Below are 20,039 nucleotides of genomic sequence, written 5' to 3'. Positions count from 1 at the left end.
TATCTTAAAATTTTTCTCATTTTTATTGTTGGAGTCCCTAGTTTAAGATATGTCTATGAAAGGATTTGTGAGAGGTTTATTTTATTGAATAGGTTGATAATCTATCCCTTATTGAGTAGTTGACACTTTTTTTTTCCAGTTTACCAATTTTATTTTATTTTTAACTAATTTGTATTGGAGTATAGTTGATTTACAATGCTGTGGTAGTTCCTGCTGTACAGCAAAGTGAATCAGTTATACGTATGTCCACTCTTTTTATTTATTTATTATTTTTAGTTTTTTGCTACACCGCACGACACACAGGATCTTAGTTCCCCGACCAGGAATTGAACCCGTGCCCCCTGCATTGGAACCCGTGCCCCCTGCATTGGAAGCACAAAGTCTTAACCACTGGACTGCCAGAGAAGTCCCTATCCACTCTTGTTTAGGTTCTTTTCCCATATGTCACTGCAGAGTATTGAATAGAGTTCCTGGTACCATACAGTAGGTTCTTATTAGTTGTCTATTTTATATATAGTAGTGCGTATATGCCAGTCCCAATCTCCCAATTTATCCCTCCCCCCCACCCCGAGTAGCTGACACTTTAAATAGTTGTAAAACAGAGGAAAAAAGCAGAATGGTTGGGTCTGGTCTTTCTGAAGTAAGTTCAATGATTAAAGTCACTCAAGCAGCTGAGGCCTCTTGGAAGGTTGAGTCTGGTGACAAAAGGCCCATAATAATCTAGATCTACCCTCCCTTCTGCTCTGTCTCAAAATGGAGCAGCAGTAAGCTGATCAGACAGTCCTCCTGTACCCATGCATAAGCAGAAAAATGCCCCCAGTAAATGTGGAAGATGTTTTTACATGATGCCATTTTGACCGTTCTGCAGTTTGTTGAGATAGATTCATCTGAAACTTACTTAACAATTAGGTTTATGTATAGGTCTGTTGAATTTAATATCAGTCTTTAATATTTTATATTTTGAGCATTTCTTGTTGGCTCTGATATTTATATACATTGTTGTATATACATACATATATATGTATATTTATATACATATATACATTGTTTTCTTTGTAGTAACTTTATGTATAAGTTATTTCTGATTAATTTTATATCCCTTCTTCAAATTTCAAATACTTCAATTAAAAGCAGATTTTTCAGGCTTCCCTGGTGGCGCAGTGGTTAAGAATCTGCCTGCCAATGTAGGGGACACAAGTTCGAGCCCTGGTCCAGGAAGATCCCACGTGCCTCGGAGCAACTAAGCCCATGCACCACAACTACTGAGCCTGTGCTCTAGAGCCCATGAGCCACAACTATTGAGCCCGCATGCCTAGAGCCCGTGCTCCACAACAAGAGAAGACACCCCAATGAGAAGCCCATGCACCACAACAAAGAGTAGCCCCCGTTCGCCGCAACTAGAGAAAGCCCGTGTATAGCAACGAAGACCCAATGTAGAAAAAAATAAATAAAAGTAAATTTAAAAAAAAAAAAGCAGATTTTTCAGAAAATGATTCTTTCTTTTCAAAGATGCTCCAAAAAGATCCTTTAAAAATTAAAGAGGTAGGGCTTTCCTGGTGGCACAGTGGTTGAGAGTCCGCCTGCCGATGCAGGGGATGCGGGTTTGTGCCCTGGTCCGGGAAGATCCCACATGCTGCGGAACGGCTGGGCCCGTGAGCCATGGCCGCTGAGCCTGCGCGTCTGGAGCCTGTGCTCCGCAATGGGAGAGGCCACAGCAGTGAGAGGCCTGTGTACCGCAACAAAACAAAACAAAAAAATTAAAGAGGTAGGAAAAAATTAAAGAGATTAGGATACTTTTTCCTTTCACCACTAATTTTAAGCTTCATACACTGGAAACAATAAATTAATTCCCTTTTTATATGATGATGGCGGTAATCTTTCTCTAAATGTGATTTAGCAGAGGTGTAAGGTTGACTAATTCTGTCAATACTGAATTGTTTTCAGTCAGTGCTAGACGAGATGATGGTGGAACAAACAGATCTTGTGCGTTTGAGAATGGTTAGAATGTCCAATGTGCCAGACACACTTTACATGGTCAATAATGCCGTGCCACAGTGCTGTCACGTGATCAGCCACCAGCAGATCAGCAGTAACCAGTCAAGCCCTCCTTCGGTTGTAGCAAATGAAATCCCAGGTAAGGCAGTAACCTTGTTTCAGGCATTATATTTAAATGAATGATCATATTTTGGATAGTCAGGACTTAAAAAATTATTTGAATAAAAGAATGAATATATTTAAAAGACTTTTGAAATATCCTGAGATCCAGAAGAGAATATATGCAAGTAAAATTTTATTTGGGCTGTGAACTAATAATGCAGTTCAGGAGCTGTTTGGTATTACCAAGAGCCTTTTGGACACAGTGAAATTTTAAAACCTTAAAAAATAATTAGAAGTATATAAATTACTATCTTTCCAGGAAATTAAAATACTATCAAAAATTTATGAGAAGATTCTGATGCAAAACACATGCTTTTTTCTTGCATTCAACAGGTGGTCTTTTGTGTAGCTCAGGTATTGTGCCTACAAACTATTTCTCTTCTTCCAGTTCCTCGTCTCCTCATTATGAAAGACATGGTCAGACGTCTGCAGGAGCTACGACACACTGAGCAGGTGCAGAGAGCCTACGCACTTAACTGTGGGGAAGGCGCCACAGTGAGCTATGAAATTCAGATTCGAGTATTGAGAGAGTTCGGGCTTGCAGATGCTGCTGCAGAGCTCTTGCAGGTGGGAAACGGCACTAAACCATTTAAAATAGGGAGCCTTGTGTTAGATTGTCAGTTATTATTAATAATGAAAATATTATGGTATTCTTTTGGATTTTGTGATGTTGTGTTATATGTCATATTTTAAAATTTGCAATTTGTGATTTCTCATTCTAAATAAATATTCAATTTTTTATACTTGAAAAAAGATTAAAATATAAGGAGCCTTGACTGTCACTCAGGCAGTATTTTACATATCCCAAGGAGCCCTTGTAGCGTGTCTTTTTCTTTGTACATGCTCTTTGACTGTCCCTGGTGTCTTGGATGACCTGAAAGCTCCCCAGTGAGAGGCAGTGTGGTAGAGTGGACAGGGCACAGTCTCTGGAGTGAGAACTGGGTTTATATCCTGGCTCTGCTGCTTACCAGTTAGTTAACTTGGAGCAAGTTACTTAACCACTCTGTGCATCAGTTTCCTTACCTGTAAAATGAATTGTTGTGAAGATAAGAGCTGCTGTATGTAAAGCAACTATGCCTCTTGTATATATTAAGCACATAAATGCTAACTGCTAAAAGTTTATGGTGTGTACGCCCAACAGAAGTGGAAGAGAAAGTAGAAAATTCTGACCTTTCTCTGCTTTCTGTCCCTGGTTTGGTCACTAGGTATCAGGTTTTAGCCTACTACATCCTTAACAGACCTTCCATATGCCCCTCTTTTTCCCTCTCTCCTCCCCTTTATTATAAGAATTTTTTTTTTGCATGATGGTTCAAACCCTATAAGCATGAGAATCAAGGAATGAGTGCTTTTTATTTTTTTTAACTAGCACGAAGAAACCCATTTCTAGTAATTATTTGGTACAAAAAGCAGTGGCATTTTTGTATAAAATGTGTAAAGTAGTCTTCACAGCAACTAAAGTAGAACCTAAAATAAAATTTAATTTCATCTGGTCAAGTGATTGAATTGTTTTCTTGCCACTAACTGCAAACCACTTTAGCCTGAGTTTTCAAAGGGGAACATGGTGTGGTGGCCTTAGGCAAGGAGCAGGCCATTTTTAGGTTCTTTTTTTTTTTTCCACCATTTTTAGGTTCTTGATTTTCAATTTTTACTGTGGTTTCCATCTCTAAAACAGGCTTGTTTTCTGTTCATTTCTATTCTCTTTGCCATTCTAAATTGTATCTTAACTTGATCTCTTAAATTGTGTAAGTTTTACAATTTAAGAATTTCCATATAGTGTTTATCAAAATAGTAATCAAACTTATTTCTATATAATAGGTAAGGAATAGTATTTTGTAGTTTTTATTTCAGACTGAAAGTGTACGGATGTTTTGCCAGAAAGTTCTAGAATCCTCACTTATATGCCTTTTCCTCCTTTTTAAAATTTTTTTAATTTTTTAAACATCTTTATTGGAGTATAATTGCCTTACAATGGTGTGTTAGTTCCTCCTTTTGTTTTTATTTATTTATTTATTTATTTATTTGGCGGTACGCGGGCCTCTCACTATTGTGGCCTCTCCCGTTGTGGAGCACAGGCTCTGGACACGCAGGCTCAGTGGCCATGGCTCATGGGCCCAGCTGCTCCACGGCACGTGGGACCTTCCCGGACCGGGGCACAAACCCGTGTCCCCTGCATCGGCAGGCAGACTCTCAACCACTGTGCCACCAGGGAAGCCCCCTCCTTTTGTTTTTAATGTTAATTTTATTTTCTTAGCAAAGACATATTTGCATTAGGTTTTATTTCCTGTTTTTGATTATCACATAATCTTGCAAGAGATTACTGACCTGCTTTCTGGAGTATTCAGTTACACTGCTCTCCTTGATAGCTGCTGCGCTCTACCCTTTTATACTGTTTTTGAGGTAATTTTTCCTTGGGCTTCTGGCCTAGAAAAGTCTGTTGTGCCTTTTACTGTTGCTGAATGTGGTTTTCCTAGGTACTCGCTTAACTCAGCCTGTAAATTTCTGTCCAGGAAATCTGCTAACAAATATCCTACCTTGTTTACCCCCCCATTCTTTCTTAGAATCCTCACAAGTTCTTTCCTGATGAACGTTTTGGAGATGAAAGTCCACTCTTGACAATGAGGCAGTCTGGGAGATGTCGAGTTAGCAGTAACCCCACTGCAGAAACCGTGTTTACAGATCCGGACTCTTTTGTGGCCTTCCATCCACCCTTGCCACCTCCACCACCGCCGTACCACCCCCCAGCTACCCCAGTCCATCACCACCTCAAAGCGGGCTGGAGACAAAGACCTCCCAGCCAACACCCTTCACGTTCGTTCTCTTATCCCTGTAATCATTCACTGTTTCACTCCAGAGCAGCTCCTAAAGCAGTGCCCCCTCCAGTCTGTTTGCCAGGTGTTCAAGCAGCAGGACCTGACTGTCCCGGCACCACAGGGCTGGGGAGACAGACGGTAGCCGCCGCCGCCTCAGCAGCAGTAGTATCTGAGAGACAAGTGGTAAGTTTGCACCTCAGTAACCTACCTAAAATTACAAGCTTCTGGAATGTTAGAAGCAATTTCCTTGGCCCCTGGGACTCAGCGGTGCCCAGAAGTGTTACTGACAAGCTGAAAGCATAGACTTAAGGGAGTATGGGAAAGGGAGAGAAAAAGAGAGTGTAGGGGGATGAAAAAGGACGGAGAAGAGAGACGAGGTGTTTGCGGTGGGAGTAGGCCAGGGCCTTCCCTTATGTTCGTGTGCAGGTATCCAGAAGGGTGGGGTTACTGGACAATGCAGATGACGTTACCGGTTTTATAGTGTGCTGTTCAAGCGCGTGTCAAGAGTCTGGCCCCGACCTCTATTCTGTAGAGTCTACTATTCTACCAAAGGCTTTGTTGGGGCAGATGGGGAAGCTACTTGTAGCTGAGTACACCATCGGGAACAATGTGGCAGAAGACTCCTCATTCATAAAATGGGCAGAAAATTAACCCGCATGCATGTCTCTGCCTCTAGCAAGCTATTCCATCAGAACACTCATTTGACTGGAAATCACAGTCGCTAGCGCTAGTAGGTAGTAAATTAAGCAAGAATTCTTTGCTTGATCTTGCACTGCATTAGAGGCTGAATTTCTGTTTTATATAATACATTTGGAAAAAAAACAGTGGTGATTTTTAAGTCTGCCTGCTTAGTCACATACTGTTAATAGTGTTCAATATAGAGAAGAACAAAAGATACATATATTAGTTAAGGGAATCTTGATTAAAAGATGGCCTTTTGGAAGCTGTGGACTAGTGTACGCCTTGGGTCAGATTATGGTCCTTCCTCACCTTATACCCTTCTATCCGCTTTCCCTGCTGTCCCCCCGAACCCCTCCAAAAAGAAGAAACAGCGAAGATTGATAGTGTTGAATAAACCAAATTCCCATCTTATTGGCCTGGCCCTCAGTTCTACAGTTACAAAAGTTCTACTACTGTATATTTTATTTATTTATTTATTTATTATAAATTTATTTATTTATTCTTGGCTGCGTTGGGTCTTCGTTGCTGCACGTGGGCTTTCTCTAGTGGCGGCGAGCAGGGGCTACTTTTCGTTGCGGTGCACAGGCTTCTCATCGCAGTGGCTTCTCTTGTTGCGGAGCACGGGCTCTAGGCGCATGGGCTTCAGTAGTTGTGGCTCGCGGGTTCTAGAGTGCAGGCTCAGCAGTTGTGGTGCGCGGGCTTAGTTGCTCCGCAGCATGTGGGATCTTCCTGGAACAGGGATCGAACCCGTGTCCCCTGTATTGGCAGGCAGATTCTTAGCCGCTGTGCCACCAGGGAAGTCCTACTTTATATTTTAATTAAAACTCCCGTCAAAGGTGTTTTATCTGTATGTTCATTACAGTCTTGATTATAATAATGAAAAATTGGAAACAACCTTAAGGTCCAACAGTGGAAGAATGGTTAAGAAGTCATGCCTCATCAATACAGTGGAGAACAGTATGCAGTAATTTAAATAGTATTAATGGCAGTGTTATATATACACTAAATTTTATGAAAATATGTGTGCAAAATATAAAAGGTGAGAGAACTGCTTCAAAATGCTAATAACAATGGTTATCTCAAGTAGGGAAGTTTAGGGTTTTTGTGGGGGTTTTGCCTTATAGCTTTCTATATTTTTATCATTTTGAAAATAAGCAGGGGAATTCCCTGATGGTCCATGGAATCCAGGTTAGGACTCCATGCTTCCACTGCCAGGGGCCTGGGTTCGATCCCTGGTCGGGGAGCTAAGATCCCACAAGCTGCGTGGCACAGCCAAAAAAAAAAAAAAAAAGCATGTATCATTTTTCTAATGAGGAAACAAAAATCAGTGAAGATCATTTGAAAAAGAGGGAGTCTTGGGCCATTTTCTTTTAACCCTCCCCCTGTTTTGTTTCTGTTTGCAGTGTACACAACCTGTGCTAAATGATCTAATGCCAGATATCGCCATGGGAGTGTCCACACTGTCACTCAAGGACAGGAGGCTTCCCGAACTTGCTGTAGACACAGAATTAAGCCAGTCAGTTTCTGAAGTAGGACCAGGGCCTCCCCAGCATCTATCGTGTATTCCACAGAGGCATACACACACATCTCGAAAGAAACACACACTAGAGCAAAAACCAGACACTCGAGAAAATCAGCAGGAATATCCAGATTTCTATGACTTCTCGAACGCTGCTTGTAGACCGTCTACTCCGGCTCCTGGCAGACGCAGCCCTTCCCCTCCACAAGGTGGATATTTTGGTCCCGATTTGTATAGCCACAATAAGGCATCACCAAGTGGCTTAAAGTCAGCCTACCTACCTGGCCAGACCTCTCCTAAAAAGCAGGAAGAAGCTAGGAGAGAATATCCACTTTCCCCTGATGGGCATCTGCACAGACAAAAGAATGAGCCGGTACACCTCGATGTTGTTGAGCAGCCTGCCCAGCGGTCGGACTTTCCTTTGGCAGCCCCAGAAAATGCCGGCAACGGTCCAGCCCATGTCAGGGGGCGAACAGCAGTGGAAACTGACTTGACTTTTGGGCTGACTCCTAACAGACCTTCACATTCTGCATGTAGCTCTGAAGCTCCAGAAGAGAGACCTGGTAGAAGGCTGGCAGACAGCGAGTCCTTGGGCCATGGAGCTCCGCGAAATACAGATTTGGAAAGGGAAGATTCAATCAGCAGAGGAAGGAGGTCACCAAGCAAGCCAGACTTCCTCTACAAAAAGTCTGCCCTTTGAGAGCAACCTCCAAGTCGTCTGTGCCTGAGATGTGAAACATCCCATTTTATGATGTAACCCAACAACTTAGAGTATTGATGCCAGCTGATAACTCAGTTTCACGTTATTTTATTCTAGTTTTTGTATATACACGTCTATTAGACATGGCATGCTAAGAGGGTTATTCTGAATGCTGCGTCTGTTTTGTGTTGGAACAATTGTGTGGGGGAAGCATTTTTAAGAGCAAGCAAGCTGGCACTTTTTTTTTTTTCTCTTTACAAATGATGGAATTTTTTTGCACTTGTACTTTTATCTGTATTGTTTTTATATCAGTATGTTAAACTTTATTGCCACATTTAAAGGACTGTATTTTCATACTTTTTTGCATTTTACCTTTCATCTAGCAATTTCCACGTGCATTGGATTGCACACTAAGATGTATTTTCTTATGAAATAGTTCTGTGTTTATTTTTTAATTATAGAAATTCCAAAGAACAGCACATCAAAATGCTCCTCTCTTTTCAGTAATCGTTTTAGTTCAGAAATCTTCCTGCTCAGTCTTCATAAATCTAACGTCGTACTTTTTAAATGAGTCTTGGGAGCTGGTCTTCGTTCCTCCAGCAGGAATCCAGTCAGGATCCTGAAGTTTCCTGGTTCAGTAAAGAACAAGAAGGAGAAAAGCCTTTTGTGTCCAGACTCAAGCTGTTGCTTTATTCACAGTGCAGATGCTGTTAGAATCACTGCAGATTCTGGTAGTGTGGATTAGAGTTTCACTAGATGAGGTTCTAAAGCGATCGGCTTTCCTGGAATCCTAAAGAAGTGGAATTAGCGAAGTAACTTAAGCCTGCCCTGCGGGGTTGCCGGTTCTGAGCTGCGACTCTCCAGATGTCGGGGGAGTGACTGCTTTGCTGCCTTCAGTTGTCTTGCTCTCTGTGGGAAAAAAACAAAAGGGCTTCAGCCTTACGGATGTCATTTGGTGTTTGTAAGCAGATATTTTCTTTTAAGCGTTTTTCAAAGTGTGTCTGAATTTTGGTTTCCTTTAAAGAAGTTGTTGTATAATGCATAATGCTTTGTCACCAAAAAAGAAAAAGAAACCTTTTTTTTTTTCCTTCGGTGAAATACTACATGTCCTACTTGAACTCCACTGGGGACGCTGGTTTGGGATTTTACTGAACCACTGAGCACATGGGATCTTTTAAGATCCCCTCCCTTAGAAGGGCAATGTGTGAGCTAAGGACTGTTTTTTTCTTACTCTCCAATGTAAATACATTAGTATTTGAGTTTTTAAATCACTTCAGCATTATTTGAGCATTCACTTTCTATTTTTACACATACACACACAACCGTAGCACTTAGAAGAAAAGAGACTTTCTGAACACTCCCTCCCGTGAAGGATGTTGGGAGCCTCTTCTCTGTGTATGTATATATATAAAAAACTCTGAATCACTCACACTCACTCTAAAACTATGCAGGGCTAGGGAGCCTTTACAAGCTACCATATAAATGAATGACATGCACTTTTAAGTAAATAGGTTTCTATTGGGTGTCAAGAACTCTGATTTCTCCCGAAACTGTAGTTTCTCTTACAATCTTTTCCTACTTTTACCCTGTGGATATACACTCAGGAATAATCTGACATTTTAAAAAATCCTAACAGTAGGTAGTCTTAAAGATGGGAACACATCAGTTTGTCTGTCTACACCGGCAAACCGCTGCCACTCGCTCTGCTGCCTGGCTAGTTAGCTGCTGCCCGTACGTCCCTCGATGTCGGCCAAGCTGCACACCGAGCCCCAGATCTCCCAGAGTCAACACCAGGCTACTGTGAGGTCGGCTACACATCGTCGCCTTTGAGGCTCCTTTTTTTAAAGATGAAAAACGTTAGGACTCTGTTCTCATTTTTAGTAGGTTTTTGACTTTATGATAGATGACGGTGTCTTTTGAAGCCAATCTCAGTCTGTCTCTCCTCAGAAACACAAAGTGTTAATTCCATCATATTCCTTAATGTGTATTTATATACATGTGTTGACATGAATTATTTTGATACAGTTTTAAATTTCTATTCTGAATTCAGACTGTGCTGTGCTGGTACTGCAAAGAAGAGTGAGTAGACATAGTTGGTGGGGGAAATCTTTCTCATCTCCAACCTGTTTTTTTTAAAAATGTTAGACGAGAGCTATTGGTGCCACACATGCATTTTTCTGAAAATTTATTAAATATTCTTTCACGTCCCTAAAATATAATTATAAAAGAAGTGGCCACTGTTCATAGTTTTATTTAATTTATGAAGTTTGCTTTTAATAATTTAGTAGCATACCTGGCTAAACTCTATGTATAGAGAGAAATGCGCTGTGGATCGTGGACTGCTGTGACTTCCAGAAGGGAAACAGATGTGGGTTTAGTGTTAGGGTAGGTGTTAGTGGACTTTTAATGTATCTTGTGAAGTATGGTCAGTAGGGTAGGTTGAATAGCTATGTGCCTCTGGCTTTTGAACCCATCTATTCAGTTTTCTTTAATGCTTACTAAGCATTAAATTCTTTCAGTGCTGTACGAAGATAAATGTGAAGTGAGTAAGATTGCTCTCAGAAATAAATATGTATAATATAAAATTTAGGCCACGGGACCTAGCATTTTACTCGGTGTAGAAATTTCATGAGAACCAAATCTCAACATACCAGATCTCCTCTCGAGGCCATGGACAATCAGGCCATTAGACAATCGCCACCTTTGGTGTCCGCCGTGTCGAGGTTAGCGAATACCAGTTAGAGCCTGGAGCGGAAGGAGAAGATCTACGTTTCTTCAAGATGCTGTTGGTCTGTTTCTTATATTTCTGTTTTAGTTTTGTGATTTTGATTAGTAATTTCAGTTCAGAGTCACCTGTGACTCCTAAGGGAAAAAGATAGCAGCATGAAAGGCAAAAATTATTCCTGAAAAAATCGTTGTTTGAATTTACCATGTACTATACATACTCTTTTTCACACGCCCCTGTAGCTTTTTCTAGGCGTGTCCCTAGACCTAATCTCTCCTGACATTTTGGTAACCAGGTAGATTTTAAATGAGTTCTTTTTATTTGAGTCTTTTGGGGTTTTTTTTGGTTGAACTCTATGAAACTTTGCTTAATTCTTGTTTATGCTTCCTTAACAAACTGTTCTTTATTGAGTTTTCTTTGGATTTGTTGTCCAAGCTCTAGCAGCAGTGGACCATACGTGTCCCTTTGGATTTAGGTGATGATGGAGGGGAAATAGCATATGCAGCAGCAGCAGCAGGGTGCAAAGATGACCCCCACGTGTTGGCAGCAGCGGGACGCAAAGATGATCCCCGCGTGCTGGTCTCTAGAGGTGAAAGATGAACACTTCTCAGTAACTACTCATCAAAATATGAATTTTCATGTTGAAATCCGCCTTTTAGGGGAAAATGTGTTTCCTGAAACACTTGTAAGATACTGGTTTTGCAATTCTAAGGCATTTATGTTTTTATCTTAGGACTGAACTCAAAGGGAAATGTTTGCCTTTTTTTTTTTTTTAAATTATTTGGTTGACCTTCAACTTACTGTTGAAAGTTACTATTAAAGCAGCAGTGATGGGTGCTATTCCCCGTTCTGCAGTGGTTTACTTTGTCTACTAAGGAGTTTACTTTAAAACCTCATTACAGATAACCTTACTAAAAGAATTACCGTCACACGCTAAAGTGTATTGTATTATTTTCCATTAACACTGTTGTACGAACAGTGTTTTATGAAATGTTTAGTTGTCTTTTTGTCCTGTCGATTGCAATAGGTGTTATGTAATTGTTGTATTGGCAAGTTTTTTGATTTTTATTTCCCTCTAGGAAGCCTCAGACCATGAGTCAATCTTCCATATTCTGAATATTATAATGCTGTGGCCGTTTCTATAGAAAGATTACTTGCAAGTGTGTGTCTTGAAAATAACTTCTTGTGTCTGTGTGTTTACGTGGGTTCTGTCTAAGAGCTGAAATGAGCTCTGGAAGCTTCATCGTGTACCTGCACGTGACTGTGTATCTGGGTTCCATGGGCACGTGGGACGGAATCCTGCTCTTAGGTGGGGTGGCTGAACGATAAAGATTCCTGAACTCCACTTGCTGTTTGTGTACCACGTCTGTGCATCAGAGAGGTGGTATCTTCTACAACACTGCATTTCTTGTGGTTGTGCCGTTACTGGTATAAAGTCAAGTGCCTTCAATGCTAAAGGCTCAGAAATTTTTCTTAAACTGATTTCATGTCCTATGCAAGTGTTTTCTACAACCTGCATAACCAGTACTTTGTAAAACTTGTTTACGCTTCAAATGTACATAGTGTTTTTTAAAGAAATATATAGTATTTTTATTTAGGTACCTCCAAACTTGAATTCGTCTGTGTGAAGCATTGTAAAATGATACATTTCTCTTTTGAGTATCATTACAGTTGTACAAAGGTTTTCACTGGTTCTATTTTTCTACTGTTACTGACAAGCATGTAACACTGACTTTATCCTACATATAGTTGGCGTTTCAAATAAATGGCTTGGATAGAACCCGCTGAGTTGGATACAGTCTGTTTTAGCAGGTAGCACACAGCCCTCAGTTATAGAAGCAATGTTGTCCCCACCACTAGGTAGAAGTGGGAGGTTTTCTAGGTGGACTTCTCCTCTGTCTCTATGCTTTCAGTTATTCAGAGGCTTTTTTAAAGTATTATGGATTTCTTGGAAATACCATGTTTCATTTGATTCAAGTTCAGAATTTTCTGTGATTTCACTGGGGCATTTCTGAGAGATTTCATTTTACAATTTGAGCAAAAAGGTAACTTGCACAGGGGTCTCCAGAGGAAGTTCAGCATTCCAAACACAGGGACCCAGCAACTGGAATGAATCAGTCACTGGAAGGGCTGTGGTCCGTCGGTGAGAGACCCAAATGCACCCCAAGATTCACAGGCCTCCAAGTGTCAGACACCGGGCTTAGATTCAAACTCAGGAGCGTTAATATTTTTCCATTTGAAAGGGAAATGGAGTCATGATCTAGAGTCTAGTTTTCCAAAAAAAACATGCAAAATAGAAAGTTTTCCAATTTCTGTTTTTTAAAATCACTATTTAAAATTTTAACTTTAATCAACTAATAAGTTCCACCCCAGCATTTCACCCTTTGTGCCTCACTGTGGCAGTTCTCTTTTTATATTTCGTAACCGTCTTAGGTTTAACTGTGGAATATCAAGATAAAATAAAACCTAAGGTTTCTGAAGGTGAGCTTCCTCAAAATCTAAAACAGGAAATTGGGTAAGTCAACTTTCACTTCTGTTCTTGTGGATTCCCCTGGAAGGGTGAGTTCAGGCCAGCTTCCCTAGCTACTTGAGGCCTTACCTCTCCTCAGTGCATTAAGGAATAGTTCTTGAGTCCACTCTTCCCAGAGTTTGGGAATGTGGAGCAGCAGATAAAGCAGACAGGATACCTATTCTCAGAAGCTTTAAAGTAGGAAGAGACTTCCCTGGTGGTCCAGTGGTTAAGAATCTGCCTTCCTAATGCAGGGGACGCGGGTTTGATCCCCGGTCGGGGAACTAAGATACCACATGCCGCGGAGCAACTAAGCCCTCCCAGGGCAACTAAGACCCGACGCAGCCAAAAAAAACAAAAAAAACAAAAACTAGCTAGAGAGACAATTGGAACAGTACATAGCAATAGGAGGTTACTGTGGCTGAGGGGAAGGCTGGCTTGACATGGCCCAGGAATGAATGGGAGGAGAAACACACTGGATTCACTGCAAAGCACTTTATTTTTTTTTCCTGTAATCAATGAGTTAAGTATTGTTTTCTTTAATCCTCTGTGAATCACCTACTATTATTAGTGCATTTTACAAATGAGAAAACCAAAGCACAGAGATATCAAGTGACTTGTCCAAGGTCACACAGCTAGTAAGTTGGCAGAGCCTGAGTTCAAACCCAGGCATTGTGGCTACAGAGCCCAAGTCCTCAGCCACGGTGTTGTACTGAACACCAGAAAGCATGGTGGCCCAGGCAGGGGGACCATAGTGTGCAGAGAGTGGAGGTAGCTACAAGCATGGCATTTACTTGTTCAAACATTTATCCAATAAGTAAGCAACTTCTACCTGCCAGACCCTGCTAGGCCCTGAGGTGACAGGAATGAACAAGACAGTCACAGCCCCACCCATAAGAACGTTAGGGTCTCAAGGAAGAAAAGACATCGTACCATTACAGAGGTAAGGCTGGGGGTCTTACTGGTCCTGGGATTGGGAAGGCTTCCATGTGGAAGTGACCTTCAAAGTGCAGGGGAAGGTGGAGTCATGGGGCTAGGAGGGGCGGGTTTCCTGGGAGGTTTCGGGGACGAGGCAGAACCTGAGGCAGGCGGTCCTGAGCACTGGGGAAACCGGTGTGGGCTGGGACAGAGGGTTGAGCCCATCTTGCCAGCCCTTCCAGGGCAGGCCAAGGATTTTGAAGTTGATCCCAACAGGATCAACGGGAAACTGCTGTAGGGTTTTAAGCAGGGGCATAAATGTAATCAGATTTGCATGCCGCACATCACTGGATTGAGGCAGAGCAGGAATGCGTCAGGAAACCAGGCAGGAGGCTGCAGAGAACAGAGGAATATGGTCAGGAAGTGATATCTGCAGGACTTGGGCATTGCTTGGACGTGGGGAGAGAGCGGGAGGCGTCACATCTAGGGGAAAGACCATGAGTTTAACGTTGCTTGTGTTCACTTGGTGATTCCATGTAAGCTGGGAACTCAGAAGCAAGGGGCCAAGCTGGAGGTGCCAGGTGGGAATTGTCCACATACGTGGGTGGCATTGAAAGCCTCGGGAGTAGATAAGGTGACTTAGTGGGGAAGGTTTAAAGATGAAAAGAGAGCCTAGGAATGAACTTTGGAGGAACTCCGACCTTTCTAGGTCAGCTTGAGGGAGTTGCTGACCAAGGGTGGGCTACCAGGTAGAAAGAGAACTAGTGTGGTACTCAGAAGGCCAGGCAGAGGCTGTTCAAAAAGGACGGAATATGATCTTCAGAATTTATAAAGTGAAAGGAGTAAAATAAAAAACAGGGCATATGGACGCTCCCACTTGTGGAGCAGACAAGAAAAAGGAGCTACATAATAAACTTGTATATTCATAAAACGTCTGCAAAGACCTATGCCTCTGGAGAGAGAAGGGCATTGTAATCGGGTGGGGGGAGCTTAGCTGTATACTTTTTGTACTGGTTGAATTTTTTTTTTTTTGCGGTACGCGGGCCTCTCACTGTTGTGGCCTCTTCCGTTGCCGAGCACAGGCTCCGGATGCGCAGGCTCAGCAGCCATGGCTCACGGGCCCAGCCACTCCGTGGCATGTGGGATCTTCCCAGACCGGGGCACGAACCCGTGTCCCCTGCATCAGCAGGCGGACTCTCAACCACTGAGCCACCAGGGAAGCCCCCTGGTTGAATTTTTAAATCACCTGCATGTATTACTTTTTCAAGTTCAATGTTAAGAGATGAAGGATCAATTCCACCCCTCCCCAAAAGTTAACTCAGTGGCTGCTGCTCGGAGATTTTGGAAAATCAGGCTCAAAAGATGCTTTGGGTCGGCACCATGGAGAAGGTGAGTGAGGTTGGCAAGAGCGGTTTGGTGGCGGGGTAGGGAGAGAAGCCAGGTGGGGTCGGGTTGGTGCGGGAGTCTGCGTGGGAGATGAGGCGATGGCCTGGGTGAGGAGCTCAGGGTGGAGAGGCGCGTGGAGAGCACGGAGGCTGGGGCAGTGGTGAGGTGTTGGGAGTCATGGCCAACCCCCCTTCTTCATCTCCACGCATCCCTCATGAGAGACTGTCATACGCCCATGTGCAGTCCAGCTGGGGTCTATCCCCCATGGAAGAGGAGGAGGCCAGCTCAGCATAATTTGTTCTTAAAAGACTCTTAGTTCCGGGAATTCCCTGGCGGTCCAGTGGTTAGGACTCCATGCTCCCGCTGCCGAGGGCCCAGGTTCAATCCCTGGTTGGGGAACTAAGATCCCACAAGATTTGCGGCACGACCAAAAATAAAAAAGACTGTTAGTTCCTAATCACAACTACTTTCTCCAAGTATCAGAAATCATTCAGGGACTTACCTGGTGGCCCAGTGGTTAAGAATCCGCCTGCCAATGCAGGGGACACGGGTTCAAGCCCTGGTCCGGGAAGATCCCACATGCTGCAGAGCAGCTAAGCCTGTGTGCCACAACTACTGAGCCTGCATGCCACAACTACTGAGCCCACGTGCCTAGAGCTTGTGCTCTGAAACAAGAGAAGCCACCACAGTGAGAAGCCCGTGCATCGCAAAGAAGAGAAGTCCCCGCTCGCCGCAACTAGAGAAAGCCCGTGCGCAGCAACAAAGAGCCAATGCAGCAAAAGATAAATAAATAAATTTATTTTAAAAAGTCATTATCTGGGCTTCCCTGGTGGCGCAGTGGTTGAGAGTCCACCTGCCGACGCAGGGGACGCGGGTTCGTGTCCCGGTCCAGGAAGATCCCACATGCCGCAGAGCAGCTGGATCCGTGAGCCATGGCCGCTGAGCCTGCGCGTCCGGAGCCTGTGCTCCGCAACGGGAGAGGCCACAACAGTGAGAGGCCTGCGTACCACAAAAAAAAAAAAAAAATCATTATCTATGTCTTTAAAAAAAAAAAAAAAAATCATTCAGCAGTAGCAGGAGTTCATTTTAGAATCCTCTAGGGAGGGGCTTCCCTGGTGGTCCAGTGGCTAAGACTCTGAGCTCCCAATGCAGGGGGCCCGGGTTTGATCCCTGGTCAGGAAACTAGATCCTGCATGCGGCAAGTAAAGATCTCAGATGCAGCAACGAAGATCCCACACACTGCAGCTAATACCTGGTGCAGCCAAAATAAATAAATACATGTTTTTTAAAAAAAACCTCTAGAGAACCCCAGTGAAGGTCCCTGTCCTTAGTTGCCAGAACCTGCCATCCCATCCCCCTTGTAACAGGACCAAAGCAGATGAACTGAGACATTGGTCATTTCTAGTATTGGTCATCTGTCCGATTGACAGTAACATGACAGCTCCCCGGAAGGGACCCTCACACTCCCCAGACCCCCCCAGACCTTTGCCTCCACGTTTGCTTATTTGTCCGAGTTTGACGGACGCTCCCTTCACAGAAAGTATGGAAGGGAATCGTGGGTCTGCTCACCATCATCCGCTAAGCCTACATTAAATGTCCCAGCTCCAAACGCAGCTTTACACTTGACAGTGATAACGACACTGGGCCCATGGGCCTCACCTCGGTCTTGACTTCACCTCAAGGACCCACTGACATGTCCCTTGTCTGCACACCTTTTGCCCATGGGCTCCTTTTTATTTGGTCTCCAAACCCCCAGAGCTCACCGTTCCGAATAGCCTCAGATGCCGGCCATGAGCCTTTGCGTCAGCATCAGAGTTAAGACGTCCTCCTCTGATGTCTTCCCAGTGGGTGAGCCTCACATCTTGCAGAGCCTTGGATTTGGGGCCAGCGTCACTTGTCTGTAAATTTCGAGGCATCTGCATCCACAAAGTCTGGTGTCCAAGCATGTTTGTGACCACGGCTGGATGGTGGCCGAGCTTGGGAGAGAGTGAGGAAGCCGAGACCAGAAACCCCGAGGGAGGAAGGGCTCGTGTTCCGGAGGGAGACTTGCCTAGCAGGGACCGTCACCGGGCGCCACGAGGAGCGTACGGGTCCTCATCCTTAAATGGGGTGACAGTAGTTCACAGAGTTCACGGAGTGAGCTTTGACTGTGGACTTTTAAGTATTTTGCCACATAATCCTCGAGTCACTCTGAGTCTTCTCCCCATTCTCAGGTGAAGAAGCCCCTCAACACCCCTGGCAGGCCTGCTGTGAGGGTCTGTGGGCAGCTGTTGCCTTTCGCACTCTCCTCCTGAAATCCCTCACCTTAAACCCACGTAAACATCCTCCATTTCTGGAACCTTCCATCAGAGGAACCAGATACCTCGCCACCCTCTGTGACCAAACTAAAAACATTTGTCCTTCCCATTTCTCCACATTCTGAACAGATCCACCCAAACTCTGGTTAGTCCAGGTGTGGATGGCCCTGAGAGGCCCGAGTGCCCCGACTTCCCAGCATCCCCCCGCGGCTTCCAGGACTGTGCCCTTTGCAGCGATGGGGTCCGTCGTCCCCCTGGACCTGCTGTTCCCGCTCTCCCAGGTCGCTTGCACAGCCCCCTGGATTCCCAGGCCGTCCCCCAACCCCATCCGCGTTGCCCACCTTTCCTGCATGCTTCCCCCACCTTCCCACTCTCTCCTCTCCTGCCTCTTGCCTTAGCTGAGGTCCAGCCCTCCTCCCGCCCTGCAGGCCTCTCCCGAGAACTGGCGTCTCGCACTTTCCACACTTGAGGGTCAGGATAGGCAGTGTGTGGCGGCCCCCCTGTAACACCCCTAGCACCTCTGCAGCCCCTGCCGTCTGGCTGTCCCACTCTCAGCTCGTGACCGTTACGCTGTCACTCGTTTCATACCCCGAGGCCTTGTCACAGCCTCGCTGTTGTCCTCTTGTTCCAGGCCCGGCCATCAACCTGGGTAGCGCCGGGGACCATCTCCAGCTACCTGCTCTTCTATTCCCCTCCCACCGACTCTGTGACCTTTCCCCTTGTCCCCAGAAGGGCTCCACCTTTGAAACCTTAGCTCACTTCCTGCTCTCAGGCCACCATGTCCCAGATGCCCCTCCTGTCTTCCTCTGGAACCTCTGACCTCTGGCCTCCTTGCTCCCCTCTCAAGGACAGCCCAATGTCCCTAGGCGTTGGCCTCCTCAATTTGCTCACCTTCCCACCAATTTTCTGGCCAAACTCAACCCATAAACAATGGACATGTCCATCTCCTGGGTCTGGACCCAGCTTTGGGGGACAACTGAAGACAGTTGTACAGCCACAGTCCCCATGGTCCCCACGGCGCCAGGCTCCCGGCCTCAGTGCCCAGGCCAGCTGAGTCGGCCCTCACCCAGCTCCCGGCCACTTTCCACCCTAGCCTCCTCTCACGGGGGCCACCCTCCAGCTCGCTCCTCACGCCTGGACCTCGTGGGCAAAATAGGCTGCCACCGTTTCCCTCGTCCTGTCTTCTGTGATACTCCTTGTGGGCGAAGGCACCACGCTCTCCGCTGGGGTCGCCATCCGTTCCCAGCCTCTCGCCTGGGGACGCTGCGCTGGGGTCGTGTTTCTTGGAAGGCGTAGGAAACCCTCCCTGTAGTGGTTTAGATGCTGCAAGACAGTCCAATTCTGTCATGTAAGTATAAGTGAATTTACCAAAACAAAGCCCAGAAAAGAGTCAATGTCCCTCCTATCCCAGGGCAAAATACGACATCCTGTGATTTATGCAAAAACTATTGGCATCTTCCATCATTTCTGCTCCAAGAATGTTTTTGGCTGCGCCACACAGCATGCAGGATCTTTGTTCCCCGACCAGGGATCGAACCTGTGCGCCCTGCAGTGAAAGTGTGGAGTCTTAACCACTGGACTGCCAGGATAGTCCCTACTCCAAGATTCTTAACTGTTCCTGGTGCCCCACTTGAATGAGGCCAGACTGTGGAATGAAATGAGCTGGGAGTCACCCCTGGCAAGCTATGGACCCCCGGTTTCTCAGAGCCTCAGTTTTCACATCTGTAAAATGGGGACGGACAATCATACTCTCCAGGCTGCTGTGGGTGGGTGAATGAGATCAGGCGCACAAACGCGTGCAGCCCACAGCTGTGCAGTCACCTGACAGCGGGGCAGGCGGCCCCCAGGTTCCAGCCCTTTAACCATGAGCTGGAAGGACAGTCCCTGACCTCGCGGGATTAACCGTTTAGTGGGGAGGACAGATAGTAAGCAAATAAACTCACGAATATGTCATCACTAACAGGGCTAAGTGTTGTTACGAAGTGATGATCTGAAGATTAGCCACACGGCAGTGTCTCTCCATCCATAATGAAGAGGTCGTGGAGGGGAGGGGAGGGGAGGCTGGGCAGGAGACAGCCGGAGGCCTCCGTCACAGCAGCTGACCTGCCGATGCACCGAGAACAGAACCTGAGAATGGAATCAGTGGCAGGCTCCACAGCTTTGTGAAGAAACTGGTGGGGAAGGTGTGTCTGTCATTCTCAGCAGCTTCTCTCTCCTCAGCTGCTGCCCCATTTTATTCACAGCTCCAGGCCTGAGGGAGCAGAGAGCCCCTTCCCTCGCGGCTGGGGTGCTGTGACCCCAGCGTGGTCTCAGGGAATGGCCTGAGCGGCAACTGCG

At 45.1% G+C, this 20,039-nt stretch overlaps 1 protein-coding gene across 3 annotated transcripts in view; it reads left to right on the top strand.

Moving 5' to 3' along the window:
• The window catches only part of BTBD7 (BTB domain containing 7), an 81,129-nt gene extending 68,757 nt beyond the window's left edge, over nt 1-12,372 (top strand). For all 3 annotated transcript variants that reach the window (XM_004262357.4, XM_049706576.1, XM_033419255.2), the window contains 4 exons: nt 1,945-2,134; nt 2,546-2,724; nt 4,716-5,150; nt 7,052-12,372. In XM_004262357.4, the coding sequence (XP_004262405.2) occupies nt 1,945-2,134; nt 2,546-2,724; nt 4,716-5,150; nt 7,052-7,867 (1,620 nt within the window). In that variant the 3' untranslated portion in view covers nt 7,868-12,372. The remainder of the gene's footprint in view (nt 1-1,944; nt 2,135-2,545; nt 2,725-4,715; nt 5,151-7,051) is intronic.
• Nucleotides 12,373-20,039: the final 7,667 nt, after the last annotated feature.

This window comes from Orcinus orca, chromosome 2 (assembly GCF_937001465.1).
Source record: "Orcinus orca chromosome 2, mOrcOrc1.1, whole genome shotgun sequence".
NCBI lineage: Eukaryota > Metazoa > Chordata > Mammalia > Artiodactyla > Delphinidae > Orcinus > Orcinus orca.
Note: the sequence above shows the minus strand (reverse complement) of the source record. Positions and strands in the feature narration are given on the sequence as shown.